Here is a 21,887-nt window from a genome sequence, read left to right on the forward strand (position 1 = left end):
CCTGTGCAACCCGGCCTAGATTTAACACGCGACCACCCGCCCCCCGGCTCCCACCGCCTGAAACTAACGCGCATCCACCCACCCCCGCCGCCTGGACCCACGCGGCCCTCCGACAGGTATTTAAAAATTTTTATTTTTTTTTCTGACAGGTTTTATGTGTCCCACAGCATTACATTTTCTCGATCATCTCTATCGCTTTTTTTTTTTTAGTGTGTTTTATTGTTTTGGAGTATCTTAAGCGGTGTCGATGGATTTGTTACTAGACTCACAGTCCTAACACCTACTGGGGGAGGCGGTAAACTAACACGTTAAGGCCGCGGCAAAACAGCGGGTTACTAAGGAGATAATCTGAGCGCGCGTTACGGTATCGGAGGGGAATAGCTAATTCCTTCATTATACAGCTAATTCGTTCATTTACATGCCACGTGCGGAAAAGGTTATGCGTCTGTTTTAAGAAGCGCTAAGGACGCGTGAAACTGGAGACTGTATCACTGAATCGCCTTACGCGCCCGAATTGTGCGCTCCGAGCACGTTACAGACGGGCAATCTTCGACCAAACGATACTGTATCGACCCGTTTGTGAGGTTTCTTAAATCTGCTGCTCCTACCTGCTGTTTTACTGAGATATTTATACTTATATGAGTGCATCAAAATTGCTGCTACAACCTATTGCTGTGCTGAGATGTTTGTTTTCTTATCTAATTAGTCCTGTGTTAATTTTACTGAAATGTGTTCTACTCTTAGTCCTGTTTACTTGTTTTATATTCTGTCTTTCGAATTACTTCAAAGCAGATTACATTCAAGTACTGTGGTATATCCCTATCCCAAGAGAGCTAATATTTTAAGACAGTACTTCCCAAACCTGTCCTGGGGTTTTCAGGATATCCACAATGAATATGCATGAGAGATGTGTATACACTGAGTCTCCATGATATGCAAATTTATCTCACTCATATTCATTGTGAACATCCTGAAAACCCAACTGGCTGTGGGATCCCCCCAGGACAGATTTGGGAAGCCCTGTTCTGTTTTCAAGTTACTTTTGCTCTACATTTTCTCTAGTTTAGTCCTGTCATTGATGGATATCAAGTTTAGTCCTTGTTGAAGGACTAAACTTAGATTGTATGTTATCTTTCAAACATATTGTACTCCGCCTTTGTTGAATTTCTTATTAAAAAAGGTGATTAATAAATCCAAATACCGTATTTTTTGCTCCATAAGACGCACCTGACCATAAGACGCACCTAGGATTCAGAGCGGGAAAATTAAAAAAAAAAAAATGCTGTGCTAAACCGGCTCTGTTCCCAGGCATCTGTGCATCTTATGGAGCAAATTAGGGGAGGGCATAAAATGTTTTTTGTCCCCATTCCCCAACCCTTTAAATTTAACTACAACCCCCCACCTTCCTGACCCCCCAAACTTGCCAAAAGTCCCTGGTGGTCCAGCGGGGGTCCGGGAGCGATCTCCTGCACTCGGGCTGTTGGCTGCCAGTATTCAAAATGGCGCCGATAGCCTTTGCCCTTACTATGTCACAGGGGCTAGTCCGCTACCATGTGACAGGGGCCAACCAATGGCACCGGTAGCCCCTGTGACATAGTAAGGGCAAAGGCTATCGGCGCCATTTTGAATACTGGCAGCCGACGGCCCGAGTGCAGGAGATCGCTCCCGGTCCCCCGCTGGACCACCAGGGACTTTTGGCAAGTTTGGGGGGGGTCAGGAGGGTGGGGGGAGGGGTTGTAGTTAGTTTTTTGTTTGTTTTTTTTAATATTAGCTCCATAAGACACACAGACATTTTCCCCCCACTTTTGGGGGAAAAAAAAGTGCGTCTTATGGAGTGAAAAATACGGTAAACAAAAATACTTGGAAAGAGTCCTTGGGGAGAAGGAAGGAGGGAGAAGATCAGGGAAGAGAACAGGAGGCAAGGCACTCAAAAAGGGGGCCATGAGAGAGAGAAGGCACATGGGAAGGGGCCATGGAGGGCACTCAGAAAGGGGCCTTGAGGAGGGAAGGAGACACAAGAGGAAAGACATGGGGAAGAGAGAGGGCAAGAGGATGAGCACTCAGGAAGGGGATCACAAGAAGGCAAGAGGGACAGAACCAGGGAAGAAGCTACAGGGAGGAAAAAAGCAGGAGAAAGAGCACTCAGAATAGGTCCCTGTAGGTAGAGTTAAGCAGGGCAAGAAGGAAGGCACTTGGGAAGGGGCTATGATGGAAGTTATATCAGAAACCATTGCTTATTTAATATTACATTTTATACATTACAAGTGATTCTGGAGTGCATATTTGTTATTACCATCAATCACTTTTCTGTATGCCATTTAAGTGCATATAGAACTTAGAGATGCATGAGGGGGTCTGCAATATTTTTGGAGGTTGAAAAAGGGTCCACACTCTCCAAAAGGTTGGGAAACCCTGTTTTAGGTATTAGCTGCATACTTCCACCACTATTTTTACACTTGCTGAGTAGTTAAGTGATAGCAACACCAAATACACAAAATCTATATGTAGCAACAAAGCAAATATATTCAAGCACATAAAAATTACATTTATCACAGACTACGTTAGCTAACGGATTACAAATAATTATATAGCTAAGAAATAACTTCAAATAATTTTTCAAACATTATACCTGGTTTTGAACATTATTTTTTTGGAGATACTGACTCCAGGGATCTGGTATCTGTTCACTTGTTCCCCTATTAGAAGTTCGAGAATTTATTTTAAGCAGATAGCAGCCCTGAGTTCCATATCTCTGTTTCATTTCTTCATAAACAACCTCAGCCCTGAAAGAGAAGGCAAAAAAAAGGTTTATTTTTATTGCAATGTTTTATAAACAGATTTCAGTAGCTGCTATGAAAGAAAAAAATATGTAGATTAAACACAGAAGCCAGCTTAAAGCATTTACAAATATTTGATTCCATTCAAAGGGAAGTATTCAGTACTAAAAATGGTTCTGTTGTGGGAGCATCCCAATGGCAGGGCCCTCTGCTGTCATGCAGAAGACCCAGGGTCACTTCCCATACTCCCCATGTTGGCTGAGAATGCTAGAAAGCAATCTCAGTTATCACATAATGGTGGTCTAACTTGGGGTACACACATACCAGGATCTAAAGAGAGCCACAATCTGAGGCTCTTCCTCCCTGCCCACATATTTTGTAACATCCACTCCCATACCTAGTCCATCCATTGCAACTCACTGCAATGGATGGACTAGGTGAGGGCATTACAAAATATGGAGGGAGTGGGGAGAGAAAAAAAAACTTCAAATAGTTATGAATGAAGGCTCATGGCACTGCAGCATAATAAAGGCCAATTCCAACTGAGCTGGAAGACCAAACAGAAAGAAACTGCCTGGTCAAAAAACAAAAAAAGGTTATGCAGTAGAAGATAACGCAACATCCCAAAAAACTAGTCATGTGTTTCAAATGGAAAGGAAAACTGCTTGGGGAGAGAGGGCGTAAGCTAATGATAGTAAAACAGTCACAACACCTTAAAATTAAAACTTTATTCCACTTAGATGATTAACATGACAATGTGTTATTCTTCCTAGACATGGGTTTTGATCTTCAAATAAGCATCTTGGACATTACGGAAATACGAAAAGCCCCAAATTTTCCAACTATGGAACTTGTAGCAGAATCTTTTCTGCCACAGAATCCCTCTCTTTCAACATTTGCACTCTGGAAAATGCTTTCCCATCAAAAGACAAAGAAAAATGTGTCTGCTCAGTTGCTGAATGACACATGATTTTATTTTATCAACTGCTAAGAATAAGGTTTTAGGATTAATTGATTAAAAATGCAATATCTGATTGCAAGGATCCAAAAGGAGCACTGGTGCCTGGCCCCAGCCAAGTACTGTAGCTGCAGTGAATAAAATAAATTGTATGGGGATACAAAATAGGGGGAAAATCCCCAGGTAAATGCAACCGAAAACCCTTGGTGCCAAGATCGTAGGCTTGACTCCAATTGCGCTGAGGCCCAAAGGAGATAAAGGGAACTGCCAGGTCAAAAAAAAAAGAAAGAAAATGACAAACTGCACAAAATAAAAGGATTTCTTTAGCAGAAGAGCATACTTTGTTCTTAAAGAATGACTCAGCAAATTTATCCTAAGTATAAAACATATTGGGCAGGCAGCTCACACATGATCATCTGTATGATATGTAAGTATCATTTAGTCTTCTGTGAAACTTAAATGAAAAAAATGAATGTACTTAAGAGTCTGAAAACAATTAAAGTGGAAAAAAAGGAGTATTCATAATAAAAAAAATTCATGTGCGTATTCAACCTCTAACACTGAATGGATGGTACAGAAACATTCTGCGTTTCTTGAAAAAAATAAAATAAAAAACCAGGGATAAGCAATAAGCATTCATCAAAATCCAATGAATTGATTATCTACAAAGTAAGCTTGCTATAACATGGTTCCACAGTATCTAATTTGTAAAAATTTTTCTTCCAGGTGCAATTACTACTTAAAAGGCAACCTTCAAATATATTTTAGACTGCAAAACTGTAAAAGTTTGGCTGTAAAAGTTATTTTTCTGCTATAAAAAGAGCCCTTGGTCATACAAAGGACCAGAGCCCTAATCCCCCGCCCAATAAGGCATTAGAATGATATAAATGAGAACCACCCACCGTTGATCCTCTCCTGCGCCGACGTCATGCAGCAGTACATAATATTTGAGTGTGTTCGGTATAAACCACTTTGGGTAGGAATAGTCACTGCTGTGCTGTATTCGATGCTGCTCCTGAGAAAGCTTTAGGAACTGCTCTACCGGTTCAGGCTCGCTAGAAGAAACTACCAGCATACCTGACAAAATTCACATTAAGGATGTAACCATTTCACACACATGCTACAAACTATATCTTAAAATGACAGTAAATGTATATTTCATATTTAAATTATATTATAATAAGTGATCAAATGTTTTGGCGCTTATTTATACTCGTGCAAAGAAAATAATCAAGTCTATTCATGACATTGATTAAGGCTTTTCTCCCATTCTGTCAGGCTATGCATTTGGATTATAAATGGCTCACTTAGAAGAGTTGACAATACATGACTAGCACCTGAATATAAAATACTAAATAGACAAAAATATGCAGAGAAAGACAGAACCGCCTTAGTCCCATTAAGGCTAAGAAACACAATAAAGTAGATTAGTGAATGTACATACTTTCCTCTACAGTTGTTAATCTATACAGCTACATGAGATCTCACCTCCAAGATCGTGTGCCTGTCACTGCCATCATCTAGCTCCACAGTCGTTATTTCTGGATCGTCTAATTTTTGCCAGAGTTCTTAGTCGGACCAATGGAGACATTTCTCTCAAATATTAGAATACAAATTAAATATGCATTCAATATGTCTTAGAAAAATTCCAGAGAATATGTTGTAGTATGTGTGTGTATATCTCCCACCCCACACCTCTCAAATATTACCATCCAGTTAAAGACAACTCTGAGGGGCTCCTAAAGCTCAGAAAATTTAAATTTTTTTAGTTGCAAAAAAAAAAAAAAAAACAACCTCTCTTAGACAAACAATTATGCAAAGATGATACTATAGGAGGACCCTTTCAGATCACAGTCATACAAGGATAGTTATGTGCTGTCAGAAACTCACCTCCATTACCATCTTTGGATAATTCTCATATTGATCTAATAAACCAACAATAAAGCATCAGAAAAACTCCACAGAAATGGGTCACACATGGCAATAGCCTGCTTGCAGCCCTTTCCAAACTGGAAATATGGTACAGGAATAAATGAAAGGAATAATTTATGGTTCTCAACCTTTTTTTTTTCGGCCAGGACACCCCTAACAGATGGTTCTCACATGCGTAACACACTGAACATGTGACTGTCACAGGGCTAAATGTAAACAGACTCTGCATGCACAAGAACCCCCTCCATCCCCAACAATGGGTCAGAGCAGAACTAGAGCATTACCCATACAACTCACCATACCAAAAAAAAAAAAAAAGATATTCTGGTTCTGATAACATCTCAGTAAAAGCAAGACAAATTTCCTTTACTACCAGGCACAATAGCCCTCTTTATGAAGACAGTAATTCATACATCCCAGTCACCTATTGTGAAAACACAAATCAGATTGATACAAATACCTACATGCTAGTAAAATACCTCACCTCAGTCACACAAACAGCATTGACCTTCACCAAGTACAAACAGACCACAAATTATAAATATGGAGACAAACTGGAATGGAAAACAAAAAAAGCAACTCTGCATGCAGTGCAAACTTGGAGAAATGGAAAGAGAAATAAAGCAGCTAACATAGTCCCAGGATCTGCAATAATGCACACAAACCCCAAAGTTAAACCTGCATTATGGCATGCACTCAAACAGTAACAACCCTATCTATGAAAAGGCAACACTACAAATATTAAACCAGGCCCTAAACACGAATACAAAACAGAACAAGCCAAGCTGCTATAGATCCACACACAGAAAGACCATATTTTTCGCTCCATAAGACGCTCCTACCACGTGACAGGGGCCGACCAATGGTACTGGTAGCCCCTGTGACATGGTAAGGGCAAAGGCTATCGGCACCATTTTGAATACCGGCAGCTGACAGCCCGAGTGCAGGAGATCGCTCTGGACCCCCGCTGGACCACCAGGGACTTTTGGCAAGTCTTGGGGGGGTTGTAGTTAATTAAATTTAAAAGGGTTGGGATGGGGAATGGGGGCAAAAAAAACACAAAAACATTTTATGCCCTACCCTAATTTGCTCCATAAGAAGCACAGACGCCCGGGAACAGAGCAGGTTTAGCAACTTTTTTTTTTTTTTTTTTTTTTTTTTTTTTTAATTTTCCCACTCTGAATCCTAGGTGTGTCTTATGGTCAGGTGCATCTTATGGAGTGAAAAATACGGTAGTTGTAAAACTATATTAATAATGTTTCAAAACAGCTAATGAACAGAATATCCAACAATTAAAAACTCAAAAATTAAAAATTGTCCAAATATCAATAAAATATTTCAAAACAGCAGACATTACATAATGCCCAATATTGAAATGGCAGTCAATCAAGAAAAATAAACTTAAAAAGCCACCTTTACTTACCCTCTCCAGCAACTTTCCTAACTCCTTTCCTTGCAGGCCAAAAGCACACACCAGAAGCAGCTGCGGCTGCAGCAGCTCTGTCCTCACGGTCTTCTTCTTTAGGGCCCACTGCCTGTCACTCACGCACCCCAGAGTCACCTCCCTGCCCAGTCTCTCTCACGCACCCCAGTCACCTCCCTGCCCAGTCTCTGTCTCTCTCACGCGCCCCAGTCACCTCCCTGCCCAGTCTCTGCCTCTCTCACGCGCCCCAGTCACCTCCCTGCCCAGTCTCTGCCTCTCTCACGCGCCCCAGTCACCGTCTCTCTCACGCACCCCAGTCACCTCCCTGCCCAGTCTCTGTCTCTCTCACGCGCCCCAGTCACCTCCCTGCCCAGTCTCGGTCTCTCTCACACGCCCCAGTCACCTCCCTGCCCAGTCTCTCTCACGCACCCCAGTCACCTCGCTGCCCAGTCTCTGTCTCTCTCACGCACCCCAGTCACCTCCCTGCCCAGTCTGTCTCTCTCACGCGCCCCAGTCACCTCCCTGCCCAGTCTCTCTCTCTCACGCGCCCCAGTCACCTCCCTGCCCAGTCTCTGTCTCTCTCACGCACCCCAGTCACCTCCCTGCCAAGTCTCTCTCACGCACCCCATTCACCTCCCTGCCAAGTCTCTACCTCTCTCACGCGCCCCAGTCACCTCCCTGCCCAGTCTCTGTCTCTCTCACGCACCCCAGTCACCTCCCTGCCCAGTCTCTCACGCACCCCAGTCACCTCCCTGCCCAGTCTCTGTCTCTCTCACGCACCCCAGTCACATCCCTGCCCAGTCTCTGTCTCTCTCACGCACCCCAGTCACATCCCTGCCCAGTCTCTGTCTCTCTCACGCACCCCAGTCACATCCCTGCCCAGTCTCTCTCACGCACCCCATTCACCTCCCTGCCCAGTCTCTGCCACTCACAAGCTCCCCAGTCACCTCCCTGCCCAGTCTCTGTCTCACACACACTTTGCTTAGAGCTCCAACGCTGTGTTCCCCTTTAATTTTGCAGCGGCAGATTTCCCAGCGCTGTCGCTGTCTTCTGAGCCGTACTGAAACAGCTTACTTTTATTTAAAAAAAAAAAAAAAGCCACAGCACAGGCCTTTCTTCTGGCTACCGGGATATCCCTAGGCTCCCATGCCGCCCCCCCCCCCCCCCCCCAATCTGTATGCTGCTGGGAGGTCCAACTGCTCCATCTGTAATCACATGGCTGAGTGCCAGTTTTACTTTAATCGTAGCTCTGTCGTGCTCACTGTTGCGCTGGGGGAAGGTGGGGGAGGCCACGGAGCAACCAGCCTCTTCGTGCTTGCGGTTCCCTGACACTTTGGAAGCAGGAAATCCAGGCCTGGCTGACCTCTTCTCTTTGCGGCTCACCACCACGTTTAATTTCAGCACTGGTGTGCACCCAGGTACACGCACGTTAGGCACACAAAGGGGCCAGCCCGCGCCATGCATACCGATGGTCAATGGGGAAAAATGGCGCTGAGCAAAATGGAGCTGCTGCAGCCTGTCATGTGGAGTGCCCACTGAGTCTGAAGTGGGGTCCAGCCCATTGCGGGGGGGGGCTGCTCAACCCACTCGGAAACCCCCTTCCCTTGCCCTATCAGGATTGGGAATCCTGATAGGGCTATTAAGTTCACTTAGAGTATAGCCACTGCCATTAGCAATGGTTACATGGAATAGACTTAGTTTTTGGGTACTTGCCAGGTTCTTATGGCCTGGATTGGCCACTGTTGGAAACAGGATGCTGGGCTTGATGGACCCTTGGTCTGACCCAGTATGGCATTTTCTTATGTTCTTCTTATGTTCTTATGTCGTCAGTATGACCCGCTGAGCAAGGAGACCGGAGGAAAGACTTACCAAAGCCCTTCCATGGCTCTGAATCGGAGGAGCTCTTCTCTACTTACCTGGGCTCAGCACTTACCGGCTGAGTTCAGAGATGGTTTTCGGCTGCGGGGGGGAAGAGGGCTTTGACAGTCATCGCTGTGCTCAGCTTCCTGCACCTGCTGTCTTTCAGCTGCTTCAGCAGCAAAGTCCACGCCGGGAACCGGCTACCAGACCAAGGCACACCTCTGAGGGATCTCAGAAATTGGGTCAGGCATTCTCAACTCGGAGAGGGACCATTAGATATCACCACAGGACAGCGGGGCTCAATCTTTCTCCAATTTAAAGGTAAAATTTTCTCTTCTAAAGAATACTGTGTTCCAGATAGGGAAGGCAACATCCACATCTACTAAGAGACTGAGAGATACTGAATGGCTGAGGTCACTGCAGGGGTATATCTAGGGTGACCTCAGCTTTGAAACCTGACTTCGTCTCCATCTGCTAGTAGGGGAGCACATAACCCTTTGGTCCTAAGTTCATCTGGTTACATGCTAGGAAAATTTTATTTATTGTAATATCTAATGTTGATTTAATTTTACATTGCTTTGTTAGGCATTAAATTATTATGTTTATAAGTATTTATTGAATTATTGTATTATATTTTTGATTATGTTTTCTAACACCCACTGAAGTACTGGTTTACTAATAGAAAGAAGTGACCCAAACAAGCTAGAATTATAAAACTACAATCTGCACTAGAAAGTGCTCCAGCAAGGTAGAAAAAGGAATTTAAAATGGTTTCTGAGGACAGAGTGGGATGAATAGCTTACCATTCTGTCAATGACGTAGATTTCCCAAATAAATTAAACCCTAAAAGAATACATTTTAAAAGACTTACAATCAAGTACATGGTATGTGACCAAATGTGCTTCCCAGAAAGAACTGCATAATGAGTAGATTAGTGATGCAGAATTGAATTCAAAGGATACATGCTAAATAGTGATTCAAGAATTCATGATCTGATGCTGGCATGGACTGAAAAAAGCTCTCTCTGTATGACTCAAACCATGGAGTGGTAGCTAAATATCAACAAACAAAAAATATGAACAGAAGCTTAGAAAAAGTTGAGACTCACCCAAACATGAGAATACTTTCCTGAAATGTACCAGGGTACAGGTAAGGAGGTACAGCAAGAATTAAGTACAAAAAGCTATGAAAAAAAACAAACCTACAAAGTAAATATATGTTTATAAGCTTTCAAACTTAATCAAGCTAGGCAAACACCAGTCTTTTCTTCTATTCAAATTAGAGAAAAAGGGAATAAAATGTTTGATTTTTTTTTTTTTAAAGATTTAAACATAAGTACAACTTTAAATAAAAAATAAGCAGTTTGCTTTAAGTACAATCTGGTTATTTTTGTAATCATTACAATATTAAAGAGGAGATTTCTTGAAAAGATTAGTGTTAGCAAGCACAAAGCTGCAAACAGGAAAGCCTATATTAATTTTATTTTTGTGAATTGCATAGTTAATGAACTAAAAGACAGAAAGTTGACTAAAGCCCCACTCTAGGCTTTCCTATCAGCATTGTAAGCCACAAATTTTATCCTCTTCTCTCTTTTTCTTCCTCTGGAATGAAAACACCCTGGCCATTGGCTTGTCCTTAAAGTAGAAGGCCCAACTCTGTTATTGAATTTTGGACTATTTCCCCGGTGCAGAAAGCTGCCTCCTAGACTGCTATAGTGAGGAGTAAGCAACCTAGTTCACATTCACTACCAATAATGAGTTTGCCTGCAAACGAGGAATAGGCACAAGGTGGTTTTATTATTCCTTAATCATGCAAGAGTCCATTTAGCTAAAGCACCCGCAGTTTCCCAGAGCAGAGATGGTAATTTGATGCTGAACAACTCTACGAGCATGGTTATAATATTCACTTATCAATATCACTATATTCACTTAATATCACTATATTTTGCAGCTTATTTCTTCTTAGCAAAGTAACTGCTGTAATTCATTTTTTAAATTGCAAGAATTTCCATCTAGGTTACAGCACAAAATCAATAAGCATTTCTAATGATCTCACTTTCAGTGCCTGACATTCAAAATGCCTTCTCCAGCCCTTTGCCAAGCAACACTTTCATCTGCAAAGCATGAGGGGAGATTGAGGCTCTTGGAAACCAAAATGACATCCCAGAACTAAATTATTATTTAGCTCACACCTTTTCATTGGTAGCTCAAGGCAAGTTACATTCAGGTTCAGTAGGCATTTACCTGTCCCCAGTGGGCTTTCAAACTAGAAGTGGGAAAGAGGGGCAGTTGTCCAGGATGCAAAGCCCTTGGGGGCAGAAAAATGACTGAAATGCAAGTGTGGGCTAGCAGTCATGAAAAGTGCCACCCCCGAATCTAGATTAGGGACAAGGAAACAGAGAAAGAGGAATAGATTAGGGACAAGGAAACAGAGAAAGAGGAATGGAGATCAGTGTGAAGGGTGGGAATACAAATATGCTTGGCTGCACCAGGCACTAAAATGCCTAGCTAAGGTTTCAGGATAATACTATCTCCCTTTCATTTCTCTCCGATGCTATTTCTTCTGTCAAACAAGGAAATAGAAAAGTTAGAATACCCATAACATGCAATCTCAGTGGGAATGTATTGGGTTCTTCTTAGTGGGAAGGTCTCAGAAACTACAAAACAAACTTTCAGGTCACAAGTATTTTCATTATTCCCTTAGGCCATATTAGGAAAAGTTGTTAAAGATCAATAAAATGAAGATAAGATGGCCATCTCAGTTTCCAAGAGTTTCACAATACATTAAAGAAATTGGAGCTATTCTGTACAGAGCTAGGTTAGAAACAATGATGGCAGATACCACAAGGCCCATCTAATTTGCCCATTCCAGGTGCTATGTTGCAAAGTCTACCCAATTTCAGGCTTTACACTCACACATCTAAACAACTTGCTAGGCAGACTGGATGGATCTTTGTGTCTATTTGCCTTCATATACCACACAAGGATTTTCTCTGCTTATCCCTTGCTTTCTTGAATTCCATTACTGATTCAGTCTTCACCATTTCCCCTGGGAAACTGTTCTATGTATCCATTACCCTTGTTGTGAAGAAACGTTTCCTTATGCTACTCTGGAGTCTACCTTCTTTGAGCCACATATCAAACTCCTTATTAAAACTTACTTTTCATTTGAGGCTGTGATACTTTCAAAAGAATCAATAAAAAGGTGCACAAGTCTGAGAACATAAAAGCTATTCCTTCAGATAAGTGATCTCAGAAGCTAACTTACTTTATTAGCCCTTTAAAATTTAGCACAACCTACACAGAATTCCACTTTCTACAGGACCAATATGGCTACTAGAAATCTATACCGAGCTAAAGGATGCATATGAATGTGAGGCACAGGAAGGGAGAACCTTGAAGACTCGTTTGAATGAAAAAAATAAAAATCTTAATAAATGACTATCTGCGTATTGAGAAAAATTATCTACAAGGTTAAGAAATGCTGTAATATATTAGATCCTTCTATGTTGCAGTCGGTGACAAGAATATCTCCTTGTGCACAATTACCATCAATACTATGGTAGCCAAGAATGGCTCAACCTGAAAAGGAAGCAAATGCAAGACTATCAAAAACAAGCTGCAATGTGCAAGAAATGCAAAGTCAAATGGGCTTCATCAGATATGCTGCCTTAAGGTTCATAAAACCTTTATCCACGTCTACCACCCACTTGGAATAATTCACCTTTTAAATCATCACACTGAAATGTGACTGTAAGGCTGGTTTCCATTTTATTTAATTTCACTGTTATGACCCACAACACAATACCAACTTACATTTAAACTCAACAGCAGAGGGCTCTAGTTAACTATAAAAGATAAATGCAAATATCAGAAAGTTATTTTTGAGTGTCACACCACCTCCCATGACTGGCAGTTAGGGTCAATTCTTAAATCAGCAAAGGCTGCATAATACTTGGGATGGGAACAGATACCAAACCACAACTAAAATATTATACACATGAGAAAAACCTCATAAGGTTTATTCAGTAGCTTCCAGGACATGACAAAATCTTTATCAGAATGCCTGACCCCTTTTTGAAGGGGTTAATAAACATGTGGGTAAATAGTGAGCCAGTGGATATAGTGTATTTGGATTTTCAGAAGGCGTTTGACAAAGTCCCTCATGAGAGGCTTCTACAAAAACTAAATAGTCATGGGATAGGAGGCAATGTTCAGTTGTGGATTGCAAACTGGTTAAAAGATAGGAAACAGAGAGGAGGATTAAATGGTCAGTTTTCTCAGTGGAAAAGGATAAAGCAAATGTTGCTTACCTGATGTAACAGGTGTTCTCACAGGACAGCAGGATGTTAGTCCTCACAAATGGGTGACATCGAGGATGGAGCCCACCAAGGAAAAACTTCTGTCAAAGTTTAACAGAACTTTGACTGGCCCCTACTGGGCATGCCCAGCAAGGCACTGACCCTGCAGCCAGCAGGGGTCTCCCTTCAGTCTGATTTTCAAAGCTACAGGCAGTGCCTAAAAAGTAAAAAGAAAACGAACCCAACACCGCGGGGTGGCGGGCGGGTTTCGTGAGGACTAACATCCTGCTGTCCTGTGAGAACACCTGTTACATCAGGTAAGCAACATTTGCTTTCTCACAGGACAAGCAGGATGGTTGTCCTCACAAATGGGTGAGTACCGAGCTGAGGATGTCCTGACTTGCACCAAATGTACCCAACGGTGTGCAAGAGGCACAACAACTGGGGTGGAATTTGGGAAAGGGCATCCGCACCCTACCGGGCAGGTGGAAGGGTGTTGGTACATCAGGTTGGAAAAAGGTTACGCAAGACAGATTGGCCGAAGATGGAGTCCTGTCTTCCAGCTTTGTCCAAACAATAATGGGCTGCAAATGTATGGAGGGAACTCCAGGTTGCAGCTTTGCAGATGTCCGGAAGCGGCACTGATCGAAGGTGTGCCACTGACGTCGCCATGGCCCTCACAGAGTGTGCTTTAACACGGTCTTGAAAAGGGATGCCAGCTTGCTCATAGCAGAAAGCAATGCAGTCCGCCAACCAGGAGGAAAGAGCCTGCTTACCCACAGGTTGTCCTAACTTGTTAGGATGGAAAGAGACGAATAATTGAGTGCTCTTCCTGTGAGAAACTGTACGGTCTAGGTAAAAAGCTAGAGCCCGCTTACAGTCTAGGGTATGCAGGGTCTGTTCTCCAGAGTTGGAGTGGGGCCTGGGAAAAAAGATAGGTAGTATGATGGATTGATTAATATGAAACTCCGAAACTACCTTAGGTAAAAATTTAGGGTGAGTGCGAAGTACCGCCCGGTCCTGCAGGAGCTTAGTGTAAGGCGGATAGGTAACTAGGGCCTGTAATTCACTAACCCTGCGAGCTGAAGTAACAGCCAAAAGGAATAACACTTTCCAAGTGAGATATTTCAAGTCACAGGAGTGCAGAGGTTCGAAAGGTGGTTTCATTAGACGACCAAGAACCAGGTTAAGGTCCCAGGATGGGGCCGGAGGACGCAAGGGTGGCTTCAGATGGAGCAAGCCCTTAAGAAAGCGCGTTACCAGGGGTTGTACTGAAATAGGACTACCCCCAATACCTTTATGGAAGGCGGCTACCGCACTGACATGCATTCTTATAGAAGAGGTTTTAAGACCTGATTCAGAGAGATGCCATAAATAGTCCAAGAATTTCGAGATTGGACAGGAAAGGGGATCAAGGGACTGAGAAGTGCACCATGATGTATACCTTTTCCATTTGTATGAGTAAGATCTTCTTGTGGAAGGCTTTCGTGAAGCTATTAGGACACGAGAAACGGAATCTGAAAGGTTAAATGGTTGAAGGACTAACCTTTCAACATCCATGCCGTCAGGGACAAGGCTTGGAGGTTGGGATGGAGGAGGCATCCGTCGTTTTGAGTGAGCAGATGCGGGTCCATTCCCAGAGGAATGTGCCTGCGGATGGAGAGATCCTGGAGTATTGGAAACCATACTTGGCGTGGCCAGTAAGGTGCTATCAGGATCATGGTTCCTCTGTCCTGGCGTAGTTTCACGAGAGTCTTTGACACAAGAGGAAGTGGAGGGAATGCATAGAGCAGACCGGTTGTCCACTTGAGGGAGAACGCATCCCTCGGCCGAGAGTGCTGGCTCCGAATGAGAGAGCAGTAATTGTCCACTTTGTGGTTCTGAGGGGACGCAAAGAGGTCTATGCGGGGAAAACCCCACTCTCGAAACAGAGAGGTCGCTACGAGAGGGTTGAGTGACCACTCGTGTGGTTGGAAGACACGGCTCAGCTGGTCTGCCAATACATTGTCTACTCCCGGCAGGTAAGTGGCCCTGAGGTACATAGAGTGGGAGAGGGCTTCTGCCCAAATCTGCGCAGCCTCCTGACACAGAAGGAAGGATCCTGTGCCTCCCTGCTTGTTTATGTACCACATGGCCACTTAGTTGTCCGTCTGGATCAAGATTATCTGATTGGATAGATGATCTTTGAAAGTTCGGAGCGCATAGCGGATTGCTCGAAGTTCCAGGAAATTTATCTGGTGTTCGGCTTCCTGTTTTGACCATAACCCTTGGGTTTGGAAGTCGTCCACATGGGCTCCCCAACCGATGTGAGAAGCGTCGGTGGTTAGGATTACGTGCGGATCCGGTGGGAGAAAAGGTAAGCCCTGAAGGAGGTTGACCTGAGTCGTCCACCAGGTTAAAGACAGGCGCATCGCTTGTGTAACAGTGACTATGGAGGACAGAGGCTGAAAAGCTTGAATCCATTGGTGTCGTAGAGTCCATTGTGTTACTCTCATGGCTAGTCGGGTCATGGGAGTGACTTGGACCGAGGATGCCATGTGACCTAGAAGAATGAGGAATTGGCGAGCCGTGGCAGTGTTTTGAGACTGGAGCTGGCGAGCTAGGGAGATTAGGGTGTGAACCCTCTGATGAGGAAGGTAAGCCTTTGCCTGTAAGGTGTCCAAGTCTGCCCCAATGAAGGATAAGGTTTGAGATGGGACTAAGCAAGATTTCTCGTAATTGACAAGAAACCCTAAGGAAAGGAGTGTTTGAATTGTCAATGTTAGGGAGGACTGGGCAATCTGTTGGGTGGAGGCCCTGATTAGCCAATCGTCCAGGTAGGGGTAGACGTGGACACCTTCCTTCCGTAGGAATGCTGCTACCACTACGAGACATTTGGTAAAGACTCGTGGAGCAGATGCCAGACCGAAAGGCAATACCCGGTATTGATAATGGTCGCGGCCTACCAGAAAGCGCAGATACTTGCGATGGGATCTTGCGATCGCAATGTGAGTATAAGCGTCCTTGAGGTCGAGAGAACACAGCCAATCCCCCCTTTGTAGCAGAGGGAGCAGCGCGCCAAGGGTTACCATTTTGAACTTCTCTTTTTGAAGGTATTTGTTGAGGGCTCGAAGGTCCAAAATGGGACGTAGCCCTCCTGATTTCTTTGGTATTAGGAAGTATCTGGAATAGAATCCCTTCCCTCGTTGAGAGGGAGGGACGGGTTCTATAGCATTTGATTGCAGAAGAAGAGATACTTCCTGTTGTAATTGAGCCAAATGGGTGGTTAGACTCCACGCTTGAAGAGGCGGGGAGTCTGTCTGAAGAGTTATGAAGTTGAGGTGGTAACCCTGTGCGATAATTGCTAGTACCCACTGATCTGAGGTGATCTGCAACCAAGCTTGTAAAAAATGGTACAGTCGACCTCCTACAGGGATGTCTGGAAGAGGGGTTTGGCATGTGCTCCCTACAGGGGAGTCAAAGGCCAGCCGCAGGCCCAGGAGGAGGGGCTACAGTAGGCCTTTGTTTCCTAGGCTGACGTGGCTGAGGTCTGGTAGAGGATCGAGCTGGACGAGGCCTGGCCGATGGAGGATAGTAACGACGTGGCCGAAAGAACGACTTTTTAGAGTCCTTCTTAAGTGGTTGTTTGGAGGAAACCTCAGACGGAACAGAGGAAAGCTGTTTCAACGTCTCGTGGTGATCTTTTAATTCAGCTACAATTTGCTGAATTTGTTCTCCAAACAAATTGTCCCCTAAGCAGGGTAAATCCGCTAAACGATCCTGGACCTCTGGGCGAAGGTTGGATGACTTTAACCAGGCCCAACGTCTGGCCGAGATGGCAGTAGCTGAAACTTTTGTGGAAGCATCGAAGATATCGTAAGCCGTTCTGATCTCGTGCTTCCCCGCCTCAAACCCTTTGTTAAGAAGGGCTTGAAGCTGTGGCTGGTACTGGTCCGGTAATGTGTCAGCGTAATCTTGCATCTGTTTAAGGATGGCTCTGTTATATTGAGTCATGTAAAGTTGATATGAAGCAATGCGAGAAATCAACATAGCTCCATGGTACACTTTCCGTCCCACACTATCCAGGAATTTATTGTCCTTGACAGGTGGAGTGGAAGAGTGTGGCTTTAGACGCTTGGCCTTTCTTTGAGCGGACTCAACCACAACAGAGCGATGATCCAGTTGAGGCTTTTGAAAGCCTGGTGCTGACTGGACGAGGTATGTGGAGTCAGCTTTCTTGTTAACTGGTGACACAGATGAAGGAGATTCCCAGTTTTTCTTTAAGAGATCCAGAAACACCTGGTGAATGGGGATGGAAGCGATGATTTTTGGAGCATCCAAAAATTGGAGCAGTTCCATCATCTGGTGTCTGTCATCGGTCTCAGATTGCAGCTGAAAAGGTACAATGTCTGACATCTCCTTTACAAAATTAATAAAGGAGAGATCCTCTGGAGGAGATCTTTTTCTACTCTCTGTAGGAGAAGGTGGCGATGGTAAATCTGTGTCAGAAGATGTATCATCACCCCAGGTATCGTAGGGATTACTTGGGGGTTGAAGCTCTGACGGACCTGGCTGAGGATCCGAAGGAATCGAAGGAAACCTTGAAGGAATCGGTGCTGCAAGCGGTACTGGGAATGGCATCGAGGGCTTCGGTGCTGCCGATGGAACCGGTGCCGGTCCTGGAATCGATGGAGCCGAAGGATAAATTGGTGGAGATATACGAGAAGGCACCGATGGGACCACCCCGGAAGGGGGAATCAGGAACGGTGTTTCTCCTGCCGATGAGAATCCTGTCGGAGACGGTGGCGCTGCCGGTGCTACTGGAATCATCGATGGAAGGGCATGTACAAGTGCTTCCATGCGGTGTAGTAGCGGTGCTAGCGCCTCCACCAGAGGCTCGGTGGACGGTTCCCTCCTCGGTGGCGGAGTCGGTGCCGGAGTCGGTGGAGGTTGGAACCTTTGCATCGCTTTCTCGATGGCCTCCTGGACCAGCCGGTCCAGTTCTGCCCGGAGACCAGGGGTAACAATACCCGGCTCGACGGGAGAGGGAGGCTGAGGCAGAGCCGGAGGGACCACCGTAACCGGTGGGATCACGGCTCCCACACCCCGAGAGGGTGAGGGTTTCCTCGATGCCTGCGAACGAGACGTGGACGGTGCCAAGTCTGATCGAGGCCTCTTAGTCGGTGGCTCGGCTTGTTCAGAGGTCGATAACTGTGGATCCTCGACAGGCCGAGACTTGTGCCGTCGATGGCGATGCTTGTCCTTTCGGTCTCCTCGCCCATCCGGGGAGGGGACAGGAGTCGACGGCCGAGAAGTCATCGATGGTGGACGGTCACCGGAGGGTTGACGATGGTGGTGCAACTTCGACGGTGCCGGTTCCGATGACGTCGATGCTATCGATGGCGTTGGGGTGGGTGCATGGAAGAGGAGCCCCATCTTCTCCATCCTGGCTTTGCGACCCTTAGGTGTCATTAAGGCACATTTGGTGCAAGTCAGGACATCATGCTCACTACCCAAACACAAAACACAAACCCTATGGGGGTCTGTGATTGACATAGTCCGGGTACAGTCCGGACAACGACGGAACCCCGTCGCCATGGCCTAGGGCCAAATTTAGCCGCGGGATCGGTAAGTGCCAACAGGCCTCGAGGGCCAAAATCGACGGCAGTCGATGAAAAACGGCAAAAAACTTACCGGAGTCTGCGAAGGTGACAAAAATTTGTCGAAGGGAGACCCCTGAGGGGCAAATTTTTCTTCGGAAAGAAAAACCGAATTCCTGTCAGGAACGTGGTAAGAAGAGCTCCTTTCACCGCGTGGCAACTGCTGCGCGGAAAAAAGAAGACTGAAGGGAGACCCCTGCTGGCTGCAGGGTCAGTGCCTTGCTGGGCATGCCCAGTAGGGGCCAGTCAAAGTTCTGTTAAACTTTGACAGAAGTTTTTCCGTGGTGGGCTCCATCCTCGATGTCACCCATTTGTGAGGACAACCATCCTGCTTGTCCTGTGAGAAACAGTGGAGTGCCTCAGGGATCTGTACTTGGACCGGTGTTTTTTAATATATTTATAAATGATCTGGAAAGGGGTACAAGTTAGGTGATCAAATTTGCAGGAAAAATTGAGTTGTTAAATCGCAAGTTTAATTATGAAAAGTTGGAGGATCTTGTGAGATGAAGACTGAGCATCTAAATGGCAAATGAAATTAATATGGATAAGTGCAAAGTGATCCACATTGGAAAAAGTAACCCACACTTAGTTACACGATGTTAGGTTCCACATTAGAAGTTACCACTCCATAAAAGGATCTGGGTGTCATAGTAGACATTACTTTGGCTCAGTGTGCAGCAGCCATCAAAAAAGCAATGATGCAAATTATTAGGAAAAAAAGAATAAAATGGAAAATATCATAATGCCTCTCTATCGCTCTATGGGGAGACTGCATCTTGAGCAGTCCTGGTTGCCGCATCTCAAAAAGATACAGTTGCATTAGAAAAGGTTCAGAGATAAAGAGATGAAACAGCTCCCCTATGAGGAAAGGCTAAAGAGGTTGGGGCTGTTCAGCTTGGAGAAAACATGTCTGAGGGGGATATGATAGAGGTCTATAAAATCATGAGTGGAATAGAATGGGTAAATGTGCCCTGTTATGCACTTTTGCACTCCCCATACTATTTGCTTTTTTTCCCTCTCTCTCTTCTATTATTTATTTATTCATTTATAATTTTCAGGGTCTCCATTGCAGGAAAATCATAAGTCCTGCCATTGCACTGCTCCATATGAGCTTAAGTCTTCCCGCAGCTGCATTTCAAGCCATGACCTATCCTGGGTTTAGGTAGCCCCACCCCAGACACTGGCTACAGTGTTACTGCTATGCTGCAGCTGATTCTCCACAGTCATGGCAGTCCCCAATACTTCTCTTCTTCTCCAAAGGACCTTAGAGAGCCAAACAATGTCCTCACACCCCTCTGAGGGTCCTGTGGAATCTACCAATGCCCTGGGAGTTGTGGCATCCTGCACTCTTTTTTTTCCCCCTAACTTTACTGAATCCCGTTTCTAAGAACAGAGAAGAGATACAGCACAAAGAAAGGTGAGAAGAAAATCCACAAGGGGGAAGGAAAGGAGTGGGAGCAGCCCATAGTCTACCATCCCCCAGGTTCCCAATCCTACCAGGGTGCTCACTAGACTCCGCAGGGAACTGTGAGGGGACCCAAGGGAGTTCAGCTGGGTGTCTCTCTGCGCTTGCTTTTTTTTTTTTTTTTTTTAAGTCAGGAGCCAACTTTTACCAAGGGAGGCAGCCATGAGGGATTAGTAAGCCCAGGAGTCAGAAGGCTCAGCAGGCCAATGGGCGAATCATAACTCTGGAAGCTAACCCTGTCTACCCGTTACAACTGTTGGAGACAGACTACTGGGATTGGACCAGGACCACATTTCCCTTATAAGCCCTGAGTGAGGTCATAAAAGGAGTGCCCTCTGACTCCATCCACTGTGAAGGAGGGGAAATCCTATATATGACTGGGCTAGCGATAAGGAAGTGCAACTTAATTCCACAATGAGTACCATCAACAGGTTTTCTGAGGATAGACTGATACCATACCCAAGGCCGGTACTCTGCTGTTGAATATACAATGGCAAGGTCAAGGCTTTTTAAAGTCTGAGCTTCTACCCTCCCTAAAGCACCAGCCAGTTGATTAAAGTTATTTTGAGTTATGATTTTAGCTGCAATCTTAGTCAGATGCAGATTTATAAATGAGGCAGAAAGCAAGTCATGAATGCAACTCCCAATGTCCTAACACATGACTAAGAATAGTTTATTTTCTTAGCCAGTTTAGATCTATTAAATACAGAGCACTGCCATGCAGAAGGAAGACATAGAAGTACCCAAGTTCTTTTCAGGGTTGCCAACTGTCCGTAAATTAACTGTTTAAAAAACATGAGCAAAATACATCTGTAAAAATTTTATGTCAGTAAAAATATGAAGGAAGGGACACTACTCAGGAAAGCAGAGTTGCTTACCTGTAACAGGTGTTCATCCTCACATATGGGCGACATCGGATGGAGCCCAGCACATAGCTTTGAAAAGTTCTAGAATCTTTGAGATCAAACATGTCTTACTGAAAACGTGCAGCTGTAGTCATCACCCTGCCTCCTAGGCAGAGTCCCTCAGTCCCTGATATAGCTAATACATGGAGAAACCAACTCCCAGGGGAGGAGGGCGAGTTTCATGAAGACTAACATCCTGCTGTCCTCAAAGAACACCTGTTATAGGTAAGCAACTCTGCTTTCTCTGAGGGCAAGCAGAATGGTAATCCTCATACATGGGTGAATATTAAGCTATAGGCTGTCCGAACAGGACAAAGCTGAAAACACCACATCGTACTGAAAGCACCGCCTTTCTCCCTTTGCCTGTGAGGCAGCCAACCCACAAAAGGGTCTTGGGGGGGGGGGGGAAGAGTTGGGTTCTACGAAGAGAAAACCATAGAAAAGAGACACAAAATACCAATGCACAGCAGGGGTGCCTAAGGCAGGGGAGTGATGAGAGTGCCAAACAAGAAACATACTCTGCGTCAGAGAAAACATTACAAGCAGGATTTCGGATCAGTAAACCATAACAGTATGTCTAGAACCCTCTGGATACAGGGAAAAAAAAATAGAGATATAACCAAGGGAA

The 21,887-nt window shown here is 44.7% G+C and overlaps 1 protein-coding gene across 4 annotated transcripts in view; it reads right to left on the minus strand.

The window, feature by feature from the left end:
• Positions 1 to 21,887, minus strand: part of TRAPPC8 (trafficking protein particle complex 8) — a 431,358-nt gene that overhangs the window by 376,856 nt on the left and 32,615 nt on the right. For all 4 annotated transcript variants that reach the window (XM_029591182.1, XM_029591181.1, XM_029591183.1 and 1 more), the window contains 3 exons: positions 9,913 to 10,002; positions 4,638 to 4,812; positions 2,630 to 2,783 (listed from right to left, as the gene is read on the minus strand). In XM_029591182.1, coding sequence (XP_029447042.1) covers positions 2,630 to 2,783; positions 4,638 to 4,812; positions 9,913 to 10,002 — 419 coding nt within the window. The remainder of the gene's footprint in view (positions 1 to 2,629; positions 2,784 to 4,637; positions 4,813 to 9,912; positions 10,003 to 21,887) is intronic.

The sequence above is a fragment of the Rhinatrema bivittatum genome, chromosome 2 (assembly GCF_901001135.1).
Source record: "Rhinatrema bivittatum chromosome 2, aRhiBiv1.1, whole genome shotgun sequence".
Taxonomy (NCBI): domain Eukaryota; kingdom Metazoa; phylum Chordata; class Amphibia; order Gymnophiona; family Rhinatrematidae; genus Rhinatrema; species Rhinatrema bivittatum.